This window comes from Sturnira hondurensis, unplaced genomic scaffold (assembly GCF_014824575.4).
Source record: "Sturnira hondurensis isolate 20B ecotype Veracruz unplaced genomic scaffold, ASM1482457v3 Scaffold0000167, whole genome shotgun sequence".
NCBI classification, from domain to species: domain Eukaryota; kingdom Metazoa; phylum Chordata; class Mammalia; order Chiroptera; family Phyllostomidae; genus Sturnira; species Sturnira hondurensis.
The window spans coordinates 1561878-1576786 of record NW_028072798.1 but is presented as its reverse complement, the minus strand read 5'-3'; the positions used below and the strand labels follow the sequence as shown (position 1 = coordinate 1576786).

Genomic DNA, 14909 nt, shown 5'->3' with positions numbered 1-14909 from the left:
AGCTCCAGGCAATCGCTAATGCACTGTATCTATATATTTACCTACCCTGGACAGTTCATATACACAGAATCATGTGGTGGTCTTCTGTGACCAGTTACTTTTAATCTGTGTATTTATTATAATTCTCTTAAGCGTTGTATAGAAATTGAGCAAAAAAAAAATATATACCATTTAAAAAAACTCATCTCATTCTTCCTGTGTATAAAGTACTATGCGTGGTACTACAGGGCAGAGGCTGGCAAACTTTCTGCCCAGAAGCATACAGTAAAGATTTTAGGCTTTTGGGTCCAAATGCTCCCTGCTCAACCCCTTCTGCCATTGTATCACAAAAGCAGCCACAGAGGCCAGCTCCTCACTGTTCATGTCCTTCCTTTTCTCCAGATTAGCTCGGGGTCTTCTTCCCTGCTCACTTGGCTTTCCACACTTCTTCACGGCATTTCTCTCGACTGTAATAAATACCTTACATGATTGGCCCATTAAGGTTTGTTTTCCCTGTGAAACTGTGAGTGTGTCTAACTTGAGCACCAGTGTAATCCCAGACCCTAGCAGTTCTTTGCACATAGTGGCCACTGCCAGAGTTTGTTGAGTTTCTCTGACATAAGACATGGGATGAAAAGGGCCGTTCATTCAGGGAAGAGTAAGGCAGAGCTCAGGCTTAGCGCTTCACCTGCCTGAGTCATGATGTGTTTCTGCTTCACCTAAACTGCTTTGTTGCCACCTGTGTAAAAGGTTATTAGGGAGAGTCGATCATACAGTACCTGCAAACCACTGAGCTCCGTGAAATGCTCGCTAAACGTCAGCTCTCCTCCGAGAGGGGCATTAGAGGCTCTGCATTAGGGGTGGGTAAACCGAGTATGTAGTGCAAGGAAGGCTCCTTGAACTTGTAGTGGCTGGCTTGAGAAGGGGTTTCAGTCTAATGGGGGTTCCGCCCACAGTAAAGGAGGAAGAAAACCTCCTTCTTGGACTCTGTGGCTGTTATCAACTCATGGTGGCCAGTTCAGAGGTGTCTGGCCAAGATCGGGAACACGATGATGCCAGAAGCGTGGAAACAGCACAAAACTAATCAAGAGTCCACGGGTTAGTCTACCTTGTTCTCTGGCTGTGTGATCTAAGGCTTACTGCATAATCTCTCTGAGCCCCAGAATCCTCATTTTCAAAATGTTCATTACAATGATTGCCACATCTCCGATGAGATAACTCAAGGGAAAGGACTGTGTATATTATAAAATGCTATATATGCTATCTTGTCCTTTTCTATAACTGCAGAGTAGTTATTGTTTTAGTATACCATGATTTATCCAATATTTTCCCTGTGGGTGGACATTGATATTGTTGCTATTTTTTGCTGTTACCACGATTGTGTCTTTAGAGCCTTGCATTATCGTTAGTACATTAGGTGCAATATATTGTTCCAATGATAATGAAGGAAAAACTCTTCTGTAACCCATGAGGAAAACAAAGTAAAGTGAAAAGGAATTAACCTAAAGAAATAATGGCAATAACATTTTTAAAGTTATCAAGTTTTGAAAAATATTAGTCAGAATCAAGAAAAAATAAATTTGTCTACTCTTATGGATCCATGATCAGTATATTCCTTTAAGCAAAGCTTACATGTTTATATTCCCGATTGTAAAAAATAACTTAGAAAAGTGATTATTTTATTTAAAAATCACAATAGACTATCTTTAAGGAGAAAGTTGAAAAATAATTTTATAACTAAGTAATCTGGAGTAAATTTCTTAAGTAAAATACAGCTTTAAGTCTTTTAAAAAAATTTAAAGATTTTATTTATTTTTTTGGAGAAAGGATTAAGAAAGGGAGAAGAGAGGGAGAGAAATACTGATGTGGGAGAGAAACAATTATCCTCTCACACGTCCCCAACTGCGGACCTGGCCCTCAACCCAGGCATGTGCCCTGACTGGGAATCTAACTGGTGACCCTTTGGTTTGCAGGCTCACACTCGATCTACTGAGCCACACCAGCCAGGGCCGGGTTTGTATCTTTTACAAGGAAAATGTGTTTCTCTTTTGAAAGCAGTCAGCTCATACAACCAGAACCAAATGTCTTGTTTTATTTTACTTGCAATTTATTATATAGGCCTTTTTAAAAGAACCTGGCAAATGTTATTTATTTAGTTATAATTTATTGGTGTGTATGTATACCTTAATTCAAAAAGGATTAAAGCAGCCAAATTAGTCACATTGTATTAAATTACCAGTAATTAATAATGTGGGAGTTTATTTTCTTTAAAAACTTATATTATGAAATTAATGTAGACTCAATGTGGAATATTTGGAAACTTTTGAAATTCACAAAAGAAACAAGGTTACCTGAAATTCCACCAAGCAAATGAACAGACTTTTTTTATAGTCATCTTAAAATGAACATGTTATTTGTATCACATTATATAATTATTTTTAAAAGGACAAAGGTTTTGAATATGTAAGTGAAGAGTAATAGTTCCTCATTCTCATTCATGCTCAAATAGCCCACTCAAAGGTAAGACCAAGCACTTCCCACAGAATAAGTATCTTTTCCACCCCACCTTCCCAAACAACCCCTAAAACCCCTACTCACACCACTCAGCCGGCATAGGAAATGGGAGAAAAGGAGAAGTTACTCCTTTTTGCTACTGCACTTGGCTGTACTTGTGGAGGTAGTGTTTATTCGCATTTGGATGATTAATCTTTTTCAAATACTGTTTCCAAGTGAACAAATGCCCACAAGCAAAGTTGCTGGTCCTTCCAGAGCGACAGTGCGTCTGCAGCCGGCCTTATTTTTGATATCCTTCTTTCTTTAGACCCGGCGCCTCCCCCTCCTTGCAGATTACCCTGAGCCTCTTCCCCTCCTCACCCTCGTGGCCTACATTCCAGGAGATCAAGCCTGGCACATGTCAATGAATGTAGGTTTTATTTAGAAACATGACCACTTGTCACTGCTCAGTGTCATATTATCAGGCAGAGACTTACCAACATTTGTCTAGAGTGAGCATTTTCATATTCCAAACAGAGACAAGGAGACACTTTCATCCCCACGCAGGATTCAGCCTTTTGCTCTACAGGCCTAACTTCTGCAGGTGGAAGCTTCATGGTGGTGGCGGAAGCTCTGTGTGCTTGGAGGATGGCGGAGGACGGCTGTGTGGACGCAGATCTCCCAGAGTGTAACTGCGATGTCACAAGGCAGGCATCTCCTCGAGTTTCTTCCATTGTGCATAGCTTTCATGTTACGTGGGCTTTATAGGTTAGAGGCTGGAGCTTTCCTCCGTAGCTGCCTTTGCCAATGTTAAGTGGAGAGGATTGGGGTGAGGAGGTCGCTGGCTGTGGACTCCTGAGAGTTATTTGTTGGTTTGTTTTCTTGTCCCCCTACTGGGCAAGGTGGAGCTGGATGAAAAGGTTAATGAACTTGGTTATGGCTTGGCATTCCAGTTGTCTCTGGACTGTATGCGTCATCTGGGGGATATGGCTACTGTAGAGCCTGAGACACAGGAAGGAGCTTCAGAAAAACATCCAGTTAGTCCATCATTTGGTATTTAAAGGGTGGGCTCCTGATGGAACTGAAATGCAGCCTTCACCGGTTCCCAGCACCGTAGCTGAACGCTTTCCCTTTGTTCAATGAAAATCTACTCGTATGTTAAGGGCCTGGAGGGTTTTATGTGTAAGAAAAAGTTGCTTCTGGTTAGGTTTGTCAGTGGGTTTTGGTCACGAACTAGTTATAAAGATTTTCAAGCATATGCAACATATAGAAATTTATATCTAAAATAGTACCTTATGCAAATGTTTATTTCATGTTTTTTTCCAGTTAGAATATCATTGTCTCAATAATTTTCATTTGATTTTTAAAAATAGCTTTCTTTTGTCTCATAACATGCCCCAAAGAAATTGCTATTGTCAAATAGAACTTATTAATGTTACTTTTGGTGCTATTTATATTGAGAATATAAATTTTTGGTTTTGGTTTATGGATCTACTAAATTAATTAGAAAGAAAGTAGTAAGATATTATTTATCTATCTATTAGATATATGTGTGCATATATATATATATATATATATTCATGTGACAATGTTAAGGATTAAGAAGCTGGACAAGTGGATTAGTAGTGGACTCCTTCTTCAGCAAGGTCAAGGGCCAGTAAGGCACATTGGACTGTACAGGAGACCCACAAGCTGCAGGGGCTTCCAGATTTAACAAGCTTGTAAACTTACCTCCATAAACATAACATCCATAAGCATCTACTTTGAATTATAATCCTGTGTGCTACCAAAAAGAATGTTGCTCAAACTTGTTATAATGCCAGATAAATAAAAATAATTGTAACATTCTATCCAAGGATTTCCTTTAAAGAAATGATAGAAAAAATATGGATCATTTCTCTTAAGAAAGGAATATCCTTGTCCTTCAAATATCAAGTTTAATAAACTCAGGAAGATACATGGGGGCTTTACTATCCATTCTTTCTGAGTTCACATCTGTCCCCCACAACACACACAATATATATTTTGTTATTTGTAGTCAAATACACTTTTTTAAAAATGTGAAAGGAGAACCACTTAAATACTCAGCTCATTGACTTTGCTAAGATTGACATGTTCATTTGAAAGAGGAACTTGGCCCCAGTGGATTATATGAACAAGTATTTCCAGGTCACAATGCCCTTGACATATTGCACCTAACTCTCTGACCATTGGAACTCATTCAGCATTATACGAGATGGCTAATCCCGTAAACTATTTGGCTAGTATAGACAATATCCAGTGAAACCATGTTTACTCACATCTCTTTGTGCCTTGGATTTTTTAATCATTTTTCTCAGCAAATTTTGAATCAAGAAAATGAATTTCAGTACAAATAAAGCATTTTCAAATGTTAGACTTAAAGGACAATTTAAATATATGTTTAATATAAACTAATTAATATCAAATACATTTAAATATAAATTACATTCACTAAGTAAAAATATTTTACTTAGAATGATGATTATTAACATTTAGCAGGCATTTAAGAAGTATACAATTTGTGCCACGTTTAGCATGGCAAGGAATAGGGAAAAGCAAAAGTGGAAATTCACAGCTCCAGCTCTCCAAGGAACTTACCATGAGGGAGAGAACCTTGTTCAAAAGTAAACCAGGGAGTTAATATAACGGTAGGGAGGAAACAAGCACCGCAGTCCTCCTCTGACCTCTGGCTCCAAACAAAACCCAGATGATATTATCAGGTTGTTATAAACCCCATCCAAAAGCATGGTCAGCACTCCAGTCTTCCTGAATCTGAAGACAGGAAGCTGGTCAGGTGGGAGAGGTCCCCGAGAGGACGTTCTTACCAGGGGAAAACCAGGACAGGCATCTCAGTGCAATGAGCCCTTCTTTGGTCCTGTTCCGGTGGGTTTATTGGTTGTAAACTACCCTTTCAGTCTGGGCAACTACAGCAGACGGCCAGGGCCCTGTGACTCTCCAAGTCCATGCTGTGGGCTTGGCTGGGATGCTCCCTCTCAGCTTGGCACCCAGTAGCCTTTCTGAAACTGCCATTCACTGCCTGACAACCGAGTAAATGAATAGTGTCTTGAGCAAAGTGAATGGATTGTATGTAAAAGCTCCTGGAATTATTATTCAAGGCTGATACCTTGAAATGTCCTGGGGACACAGTACAATTTATATTTATAAAGCTAACTAGAGAAGCCTTATTTTGAATGTAATTACAACTAGTGATACACATATTGCAACACATGCTTTCAGTACCCTAATCAATAGCCTATATTGTGAAGTAGGATCATACTTTTTAAATATTTTTTTCAATACAACATAGGATAATGCATCTCAGAGTGCCTTTATGAACTGAATTGTTATTCAAATATAGGCACTATTATTACTATCATAATTCATGAAATATAGATAATTATTAAGCACTGACCAGTGACAATTCTTTTAAACATATTTGTGTGACTGAGGAAATTGATTATATCATGACTAGATTTTCATTTAAGAAACACTGATTTTAGAAACTGTAAGAGAAGTGGTGATGAGGTTTTATGCAATTAAAAGTAATCAAAATGCTCAGAATACTTTGATTATGAGATGTTTTCTTCCAAGCAGTGCTTCTTTCCCAGAGAAGCCTCTGAGAGCGACCAGACAGGGGTGCGAGGGAGGTAGGAGTGAGAAATTGGCAGGTGCCTAGATCATTCTACGGGTGCCATGCCCTGTCTACTGTCCTTCACTGCCTCCTTTCTCAGAAAAGTTAACAGTACTCCCTGCTCATAAGTGTATTGCTTCACCCAGATGCAACCTGGTTTCCGTTTTCTTGATCAACAACTCTTCACTTAGGTTCAGCAGGGCCTTTTTGATTGCCAGGTCACCAGTCCTCTTTGTAGGCCTTGTCATACTACCCTGCTCTGCATGGACCCAGTAGACCAGGAGTCCCCAGTTTTAGTCTGCATAAGACTCCTGTGGAGTGCTTGTTAATAATGCACATCCCCTGGCTGCAGGTGCACAGTTGCTGATTCGACAGGACTGAGTTGACATCTAAGAATATGCAGGTAGTGAGCAAACCAGGCGAATCTAATAGGTGAGGCTTTCAGATCATACTTTGACCAAACCCTTTCATTGGGCTTCAACTCTAGGCCAGCAGCCCCTACACCAATGCAATCAACTCCATCCTCTCCTCAGGACCTGAGAACTCCCTTCCCATACATGTCCGTCTACCTCATCCCTCGGACTCCTTGTATCCAGAACGTAATCTTAATGCACCATTAATTCCCAAGAACTCGCTCCTCATCCTGTGTATTCTGAGCAGCAGCATCCTTCTGGTCACCCGGCTGCAAAACACATCGTTTTTAACTCCTCCTGCCTCCCATCATGCCGATTCATGAACACAGCCATCTAGTCCTCACCTCTATTCCCACTGTTTCCCAAGTGTAGGCTTTGATGGAAGCTGGTTGGACTCTTCTACTTATTTCCCAAATGGGGTGTCACAACAACCTCGCTTCGAACTTACGTACTCAAAATCAGAACTGGTCTTATCACTCTGTCGCTAATAAAGCTTGGCGAAGTTCCTATCTGTCTTTAACACTGCATTCCAACATATTCTCATGCCATTACAGATTGCTTGTAATCTTACTCTGGTCTACCCACGAGTTTCTCATACTCCCTCGTCATCTCCCTCCTGCCCTCATTTTCCACCCCCTGTACCCAAGGCTCCTTGGTATTACAACACCATGCTTATGAAATCTCTGCTTTCCCCCAGGAATTCTTCATAGGAGCATAAACAGTATATTGTTTGTGGAAATACCAATTTTTGTGGCAACCATTAGGGTTCTATCCCTGTTATATTATTATAGCTCTATTGAATATAACCGTAGCCAATATTTGTTGATTTTTCCCCATGTGCCCTAGACTATTAGATGCATTTAAACCTCACAAGGACTCTCCATCTTCATTTTATAGATGAGGAAACAGAGACACAGGATGGTTGTGTCACACAACCAGCACGTGGCTGAGCCAAGATGGACTTGGGTTCTGGGCACTTTGGCTGTAGAACTAGTGCCCCCTTCTGCTCAGGGCCTTTTGTGGACACTGATACTTGTCCTCCTCTGCCCACAGGATAAAGAAGCTGAAGGAGACTCTGGTCGCCATACAGCAGCTGGACAAGAACATGAGCGGCCTGAGGACGTGGCTGGCTCACATGGAGTCAGAGCTGGCCAAGCCCATCGTCTATGACTCCTGCGACTCAGAAGAAATACAGAGAAAGCTAAATGAGCAGCAGGTAAGACTTACAGCAATTGAAGAAAATGAATAGGCTTTTGAATATCTGTCCTCCAGGCCAGGACAGCGGGGTGGGGGTGGGAGGTGAATAGGGGTGGAAAATCAGGAGAAGGCCAGGCAGGTTCGGTGAGAAAGGGGAGGCCTTGGCTAGGCAGCTGCTTGGGACAGATGAGTCCCAGGTCACCACAGAGTTAGCTCTTCGGAGAGAGACCATCGTTGGGTCGGTGCAGTTGGTCCACTCGGAGCCATCCTGAGACGGTAGGTTAGCTGGAGCTGCAGCGATGGATCTGAAATGATCTGACAGTTTTGTTGGTTTCGTTGTGGGTCACTGTCCCATCCCCATAAACTGAAGAAGGAGCCCTTTTCTTCCTGCATGTAGTAGCATTTGCAGAAAGCTGAGAGTGCGTACTTGGAGATTTTAAAGGCTAAAGTAATTTTCTTCAGCACACACCCATTTTACACACCTGCATGTGTACTGAACAAAGATAGCACATCGCACTGGTGCACAGTGCTCGCCCACCAAAGCAAAAGGCGGTGACCCTGAGAGGTGCACACAGAGGGCGTTTTCACCTCCCACTCCCCGTGCTCGTTCCTGCTAAGCAGAGAAGACTCCAGTTGTCACCATAACGCCATAAATCCCCTGAGAAAGGATTGCTACTCCATGCCTTCAGACGGAAACTGTCCACACTCTGTTACTTTGACTAGTATTTAGGATACTATAGCCAAGTTGTTTAACTTGAAAAATGTATAGCATGTATATAAACAGATCTCTTTCTGCAATCCTGTGAAATAGTTTCTATATTTACTTTATTTTACAAACTATTGAAACCAATGATAATAGGTATTAAAATATATATATTTTTAGGCATCAAGTTTACTTTGCTATTTAAATTAGCATTTGTTTTTAAAAACAATTGTTAGCAGGGGGTTTTTTTCCCAATTTTTGTAAAGTTAAATTCTCTGATTGACTTTGTGATGTTTAAAATTCTGATGATCAAATTTGAGGGGGGTCATAATTGGTCTTCAGTAATTCAGGTTTCCTGAAGAACATGGTAATGATAACTACAGGTGATAAAGTTAAAATCTAATGAGTAGTATTGTCATTTAGCGAATATTAAGAAAATCAAAATAGTAAATATAGCAAATTGATTATATACATTTCTAGACCTACCCACTACTAAAACTCCAATAAAATGACAGTGAAAGAGGGAAAAAGGTCAAAACTCACAAGGGCAAAGAGAACAGAAGTGATGATAGAGTAGAGATGACCGTCGTCCAGCGGAACTCTGGAAGCGAGTGAATAGATGGATAATGATGGTGTTCACAGTCGGAGGCAGGAGAAACATGAATCGTGCCAGAGTTCCAAGAGGACTCAGAAGTAGAGGGGTTAAATCTGCAGGACTTTAAAGTGGAAGATTTGCTTAAAGGTCTGAATAAGGAGTGACTAGACTTCGGATCCCTCCCCGAGCTCAGCTGGTCAGGCAGCGTTGCTTTGTTGTCTGCAGTAGGTGACTCAGCAATGAGCTCCTGGAGAAGGCAAGCCAGAGGGACTCTGGACTTGGGGGTACAGGCCACCATTGAGGCTGGAAACGCAATACTGAAAACAGAGAGAAAGGCTCCTTACCAAATGGCCAAACTCCCACCCACTGCACCAGATCCTACCGCGTCACTAGCCAGGTTTATGCCACAACCAGGATTTAGGCAAGAGCTTAAAATTCTAATCCAGTTACTGGGCACGAAAACCCTATATGCATCCAGGAACAAACAAAACAAAGCAAAGCCAAATAAAACAAAGCAAAGCCATTATAACATTTCAAAACATGGAGGATAAAGAGAAGAACTTGAAGGCTTCCAAGATAAAAAAGTGTAATTTTTCCCAAACAGTACTGGATACCAGAAGACAATGGCACAATGCCTTACAGAAGTTAAGAAAACTACCTAGTTTTAGAGTATTCCACTTGCCATTTAATGTGTAAGATATTTACCTCCTATGAATGCATTTGTGAAAAGCTGACGAAAGATATACTACGTAGGCTGAAATGAGAGGAAAAGCAATATCCAACCCAGGAGAAAGGGAAGGACAGCCCCAGGATAAAGGTAAAGAGGTGTCCCAGATGACAGTTTCACCACAGCCTGGAGAACACCGTCCAGAATGGAAGACAGCCTGCTCCCGGCAGACGTCTCCAAGGAGGCAAACAGTTGAACTAGATTACCTCGTGGCCTTACCCACACTGAAAGGGAGTTTCATTAGCTCCCTCAGAAAGGGAACAGAAATTAGCAGTATCAATTTTAAAGAGAAAAAAAGGAAGGGAGAGAGAAGAGGAACAACGATTAAATCCAGAAAAACAAAAAATTGCACAAAACAATAAATATAACCATAGCCTATTTTGTTGTTCAAATATGAAAAATAGTAAATAACCTTAATCGTGCAAACAATGATTATTGCTCTAACTATAACATGTGCTAAAACAGTAATTGGAGTCCTGTGAGCTACAGAGAAGGTTATTCTTTCTCAACACCAGAAGCATTAATAATGCCTAACATTTGAAAATCAAGACATATAAAAGTGTAACTTAGAAATGTAGAAGCCAAAAACAGAAGACAGAGCTATAAGAGATGGAAATGATTGTTTCAGGGCATTACTTTATTGGAAGCTTAGTGGTCATTTTTGACTTTTGAATATATTAATATATGTTCACATTACCTTTCAATTAAATTTTAAATAAAAGTTTTAAAAACCATATACCAGTGATTAAAAGGAAAGACTTCCTGGGTTCAAATCCTGGTTTCACCACTTTTCTGCATGCCCTGGGCCACAGTAATGAACTGTTTTAACCGTCAGATTTTTTGTGTGTTGAATCTGAATACATGGCTCATAGTGTTATTGTGAAAAATAATGAGAAAAGCGCTTAGCACAGCACCTAGGACAGTGGGTGCTCAGTCCATTTTATTTTAATCATGGAAGATTTACCACAGTTTTCTCTGTGGATGATGTTTGCCCAGATCCACAGTAAAAACTGTAGCATTTGGGATGCATGTGGTAAAAGCCAGATAAATAAATGGCAATCTGTCTCCAAAGGGAAAAATTCTGATCAATATTTAAATGGACAGATTAAATTGATAAGAAATGCATTTTCTTTTATTTCCTTATGTGGAGTTTTTGTATGTTTCTCTTGCCAGTGGACTTAATTCTTGTAGACTTAATTGGATGGAAATATACGGAGACTTACCAGGGCTTCAGAGAGCATTTTGTCAAATTTTTCTGTGTTACAGATGAAGAAAATATTCAGGGATGCTGTGTAATCAATTCAAGACCATTACCAGTGGAGGTTAAAGCTAAAATTAAAATCTTTATCTGTATTAGGGTACTTATAGATAATTATAAAAGCCCTCAAGCTTTACTTTCTATATTGATTTTAACAAACGTTTGAACAGAAGCACCAAGGGACATTTTTCCAGTATTTACTTGGTCAGCCTCCCGGAGGTAAATAAAAATGCGCATCTGCCCCTCTACAAATGGCTGGGCCCTCTACAATTTTTAATTCACACTGTGCCTCTAGCAACCTGTGAGTGACAGTTCTGCTTTGCACACCCCAGTACTGGTTCCACAGTGGTGTCCCTCATGAACCTCTCCTCTGAGACAGACTCAAACATACATGAAGGAGTGACATCACCAAGATGGCAGCGTAGGTTGTTTCTGACCTAAGTGTTCCTCACAAGGAGACCAACACGCACCTATCCGTAGACAAGACACCAGTGTGAAAATCCCTGGTGGTGTGGCTGAAGCACCTGCCCTGGATGACAGAGACCTGGAGGATCCAATCGGAAGGGTGAGAAGAGTAGCTGCACTCTGACCATATCGTCCGTCCCCAGAGTCACACAGCGTTGCACTGAGAGCGCCCCCTGGACGCAGAGCATTGCACCCAGAGGGCTCCTGGAGTCTGTGGTTTCTCCTGCAGGAAAGGAAAGGCCAAGGTGGACATCCAGCTCCCTTGTCTCTATTGTAAGATGTTTCCCAGGGGACTCACCTGGGTCTCTCCTCATGGAGATCACTAGAGGAATCTGGGGGGCTTGACCACTGAGGCTCAGACAGAACAAAGAAGAGGGGTGGGGCTTAGAGCAACCAGTACTCAGATCTTGGTGGACTGCGTTGCTGCGTGCAGCTGCACCCAAGCAGAGATCTCTGCCCATCTGGAGAACCCAATCAGTGGCCCCAGTCGGTCTCGGAGTTCAGTTGACAGGTCTTCCTAATTTGAGTGCCTGCACAAAGGGCCACACTGGCCTTTGGGGCCCTTTCTACCACCCAGTCTGAGCAGGGAAACAACTCCTCAGCCCTGCCCAACAGCTGAGCATAGCTTCCATCCTGTCACACCAGGAAGCCTGGCTACAGAACCCAGGCAGCCACAGAGCCCATTCAATAGTCATGCTTGGGCTGGGAGCCAAGCCAGCAGCCCTATTCAGCTGTTAACCATAGCTTCTGCTCCCTGAATAGAGACCTTGGGTGGCCTCAGCTTCCAGTCTATAACCCTGCCAGCCACGGAGTCTAGACTATAACCCCTCTCAGCAGTGGAGTCCAGCCTAGGGCCTTCTCTGGTTGCTGAGTACAGCCTGCAACCTTGCCCAAGGATATCTCCTTGCCCAAGGAGAGATCCCACCCAGTGACTCTGCCCAATCACCAAGCATAACCCACAGCCCCACCTGACTAAAAAGCCTGGACATCGACCCAACTTGACCACTGAACAGTGTCTAGCCCTACCTGTCAGATATGGCAGGCACCTCCAGGTGAGAGAGCCTGGCCTGCTCTTTTGCCCCAAAGGGTTGCATAGCCTGTGACCTACCTAATGGCAAAGCCCAGACTGTGGCCTCACCAACTCCAGGGCATAGCCTGCAGCCCTGAGTGATCACAGAGCATAGCCTGAAGCCCATTCCAATTGCAAATCCCTGTCCATGTCCCCACTGGAACACAGAATCCAACCAACAGTATTATCTGGTCTGAGAGCGCAACGTGAGACCCCACCCAACCAGGAGCATTTGCAGAGCCAACAGCTGCAATACCTGCCCCACTCAGAGCGTGGAGGGTTTTCCAGGATGTATTATATGTTAGGCTAGAGAACAAGTCTCAACAAATTCAAAAACATAGAAATTATATCAAGTATTTTTTCCAGCCACAAGATTAAGAAACCAAACATCACTAACAGGAAGAATGACAGAAAATTTACAAATATGTGGAAATTAAACAACATACTCCTGAAAAATAAATGGGTCAAATAAGAAACCAGAGGGAAGTAAAAATATCTTGAGATAAACAAAAAAGAAAACACAATATACCAAAATATGCAGGATTCAGCAAAAGCAGTTCTAAGAGGGAAATTTATACTGATAAATGCCTACATTAAGATAAAGATTTCAAATAAACAACCTAACTTTACACCTTAAGGAACTAGAAAAGAAGAAAAAACTAAGCCTGAAGTTGGCAGAAGGAAGGAAATAATAAAGATTAGAGCAGAAATAAGTGAAATGGAGATTAGGAGAGCAATAGAAAAGATTAATAAAACTGAGCAGTTCTCTGAAATGCTAAACAAAATAGACAAACCTTTATAAAGTAAACTAACTAAGAAAAAAGACAGAGGGCCAAAATAAATAAAAAGGATAAAGGAAAGTGGAGACATTATAAGAAATACAAAGGATCATAAGACACTACTGTGAAAAATTGCACACCAACAAATTGGACAACCTAGAAGAAATGGATAAATTCCTAAAAGCATACAACCTACCAAGACTGAATCAGGAAGAAATAGATTATCTGAACAGATCAATAATGAATACAAAGGCTGAATCAGTAATCAACAACCTCCCAATAAAAAAATTCCAGTATCAGTTGGCTTTACAGGTAAAATTTGTCCAACATTTAAAGCCGATTTTTCTCATTCTTCAAACATATTGAGAGGAACATCTCAAACTCATGTTATGAGGCCACTATTATCCTGATACCAAAGGCAGGTCAGTACACCACAAGGAAACCAAAGGGTAATTTCCCCAATTGATATAAATGTCAAAATCTCAACAAAGTACTTGCAAACCATATTCAACATTACATTAATAGGATCATACACCATGATCAAGTTGGACTCATTCCTGGAATGCAAGAATGGTTCAACATATCAAATCAACAAATGTGATACATCACATTACTAGAATGAAAGATAAAAATCACTTAATCATCTCAATAAATGCAGAAAAAACATTTGACAAAATTCAAAAGTTTTTCCTCTAAGATCAGAAGTAAGCAGACAAGGGAACACACTCTCACCAATCCTATTCAACATAACACTGAATGTTCTAGCCAGAGCAATCAAACAAGAAAAAGAAATAAGTGGCATCCAAACCGGAAGAGAAGATGTGGAATTGTCCCTGTCTGCAGATGACATGATCTCATATATATGAAATCTTAAAGACTCCATCAAAAAACTTAGAGCTAATAAGCAAATTCAGTAAAGTTGTAGGATACAAATTCAACATACAAAAGTCAGTTGTATTTCTATACACTAATAATGAATTATCTGAAAAAAATCTTTTTTTACAATAGCATCAAAAGCACTAAAATACTTAGGAAAATTTAACCAAGATAGTAAAGGAGCTGTACATTTAAAACTATTGATGAAAGTCATTGAAATTGAAAGAAATCCCATATTCATGAATTGGAAGAGTTAATATTGTTAAAATGTGCATATAACCAAAGCCATCTATAGAATGCAATCTTTAGCAAGATCTCAATAGCACTTTTTACAGAAATAGAACAAATAATCCTAAAATTCATATAGAACCACAAACGACTCTAAACAACCAAAGCAATCTTGAGATAGAAGAGCAAAGCCTGATTTTAAACTGTGTTGCAAAGCTATCATAATCAAAACAGTATGGTATTGGCCTATATTCAGACATGTAGACAACTGGAACAAAATCAAGCCCAGAAATAAACCTATGCATATATAATCATCTAATGTTTCATAAGGGAGCCAAGGATACTCAATGTGGAAAGGATAATCTCTTTAAGAATGTTGGGTGAACTGGATATTTACATTGAAAAGAATGGAACTAGACCCCTAGCTTACACCACACACAAAAATTACCTTTAATGGATTAAAGGCTTAAATGTA

General features: G+C 40.6%; 1 protein-coding gene across 9 annotated transcripts in view; it reads left to right on the top strand.

Moving 5' to 3' along the window:
* Positions 1–14909, top strand: part of SYNE1 (spectrin repeat containing nuclear envelope protein 1) — a 407591-nt gene that overhangs the window by 357826 nt on the left and 34856 nt on the right. For 8 of the 9 annotated variants that reach the window (XM_037051212.1, XM_037051453.1, XM_037051603.1 and 5 more), the window contains one exon: positions 7591–7753. In XM_037051212.1, the coding sequence (XP_036907107.1) occupies positions 7591–7753 (163 nt within the window). Of the gene's footprint in view, positions 1–2864; positions 3180–7590; positions 7754–14909 lie in introns of those variants that run through there. The other variant, XM_037051751.1, reaches the window with a different exon arrangement.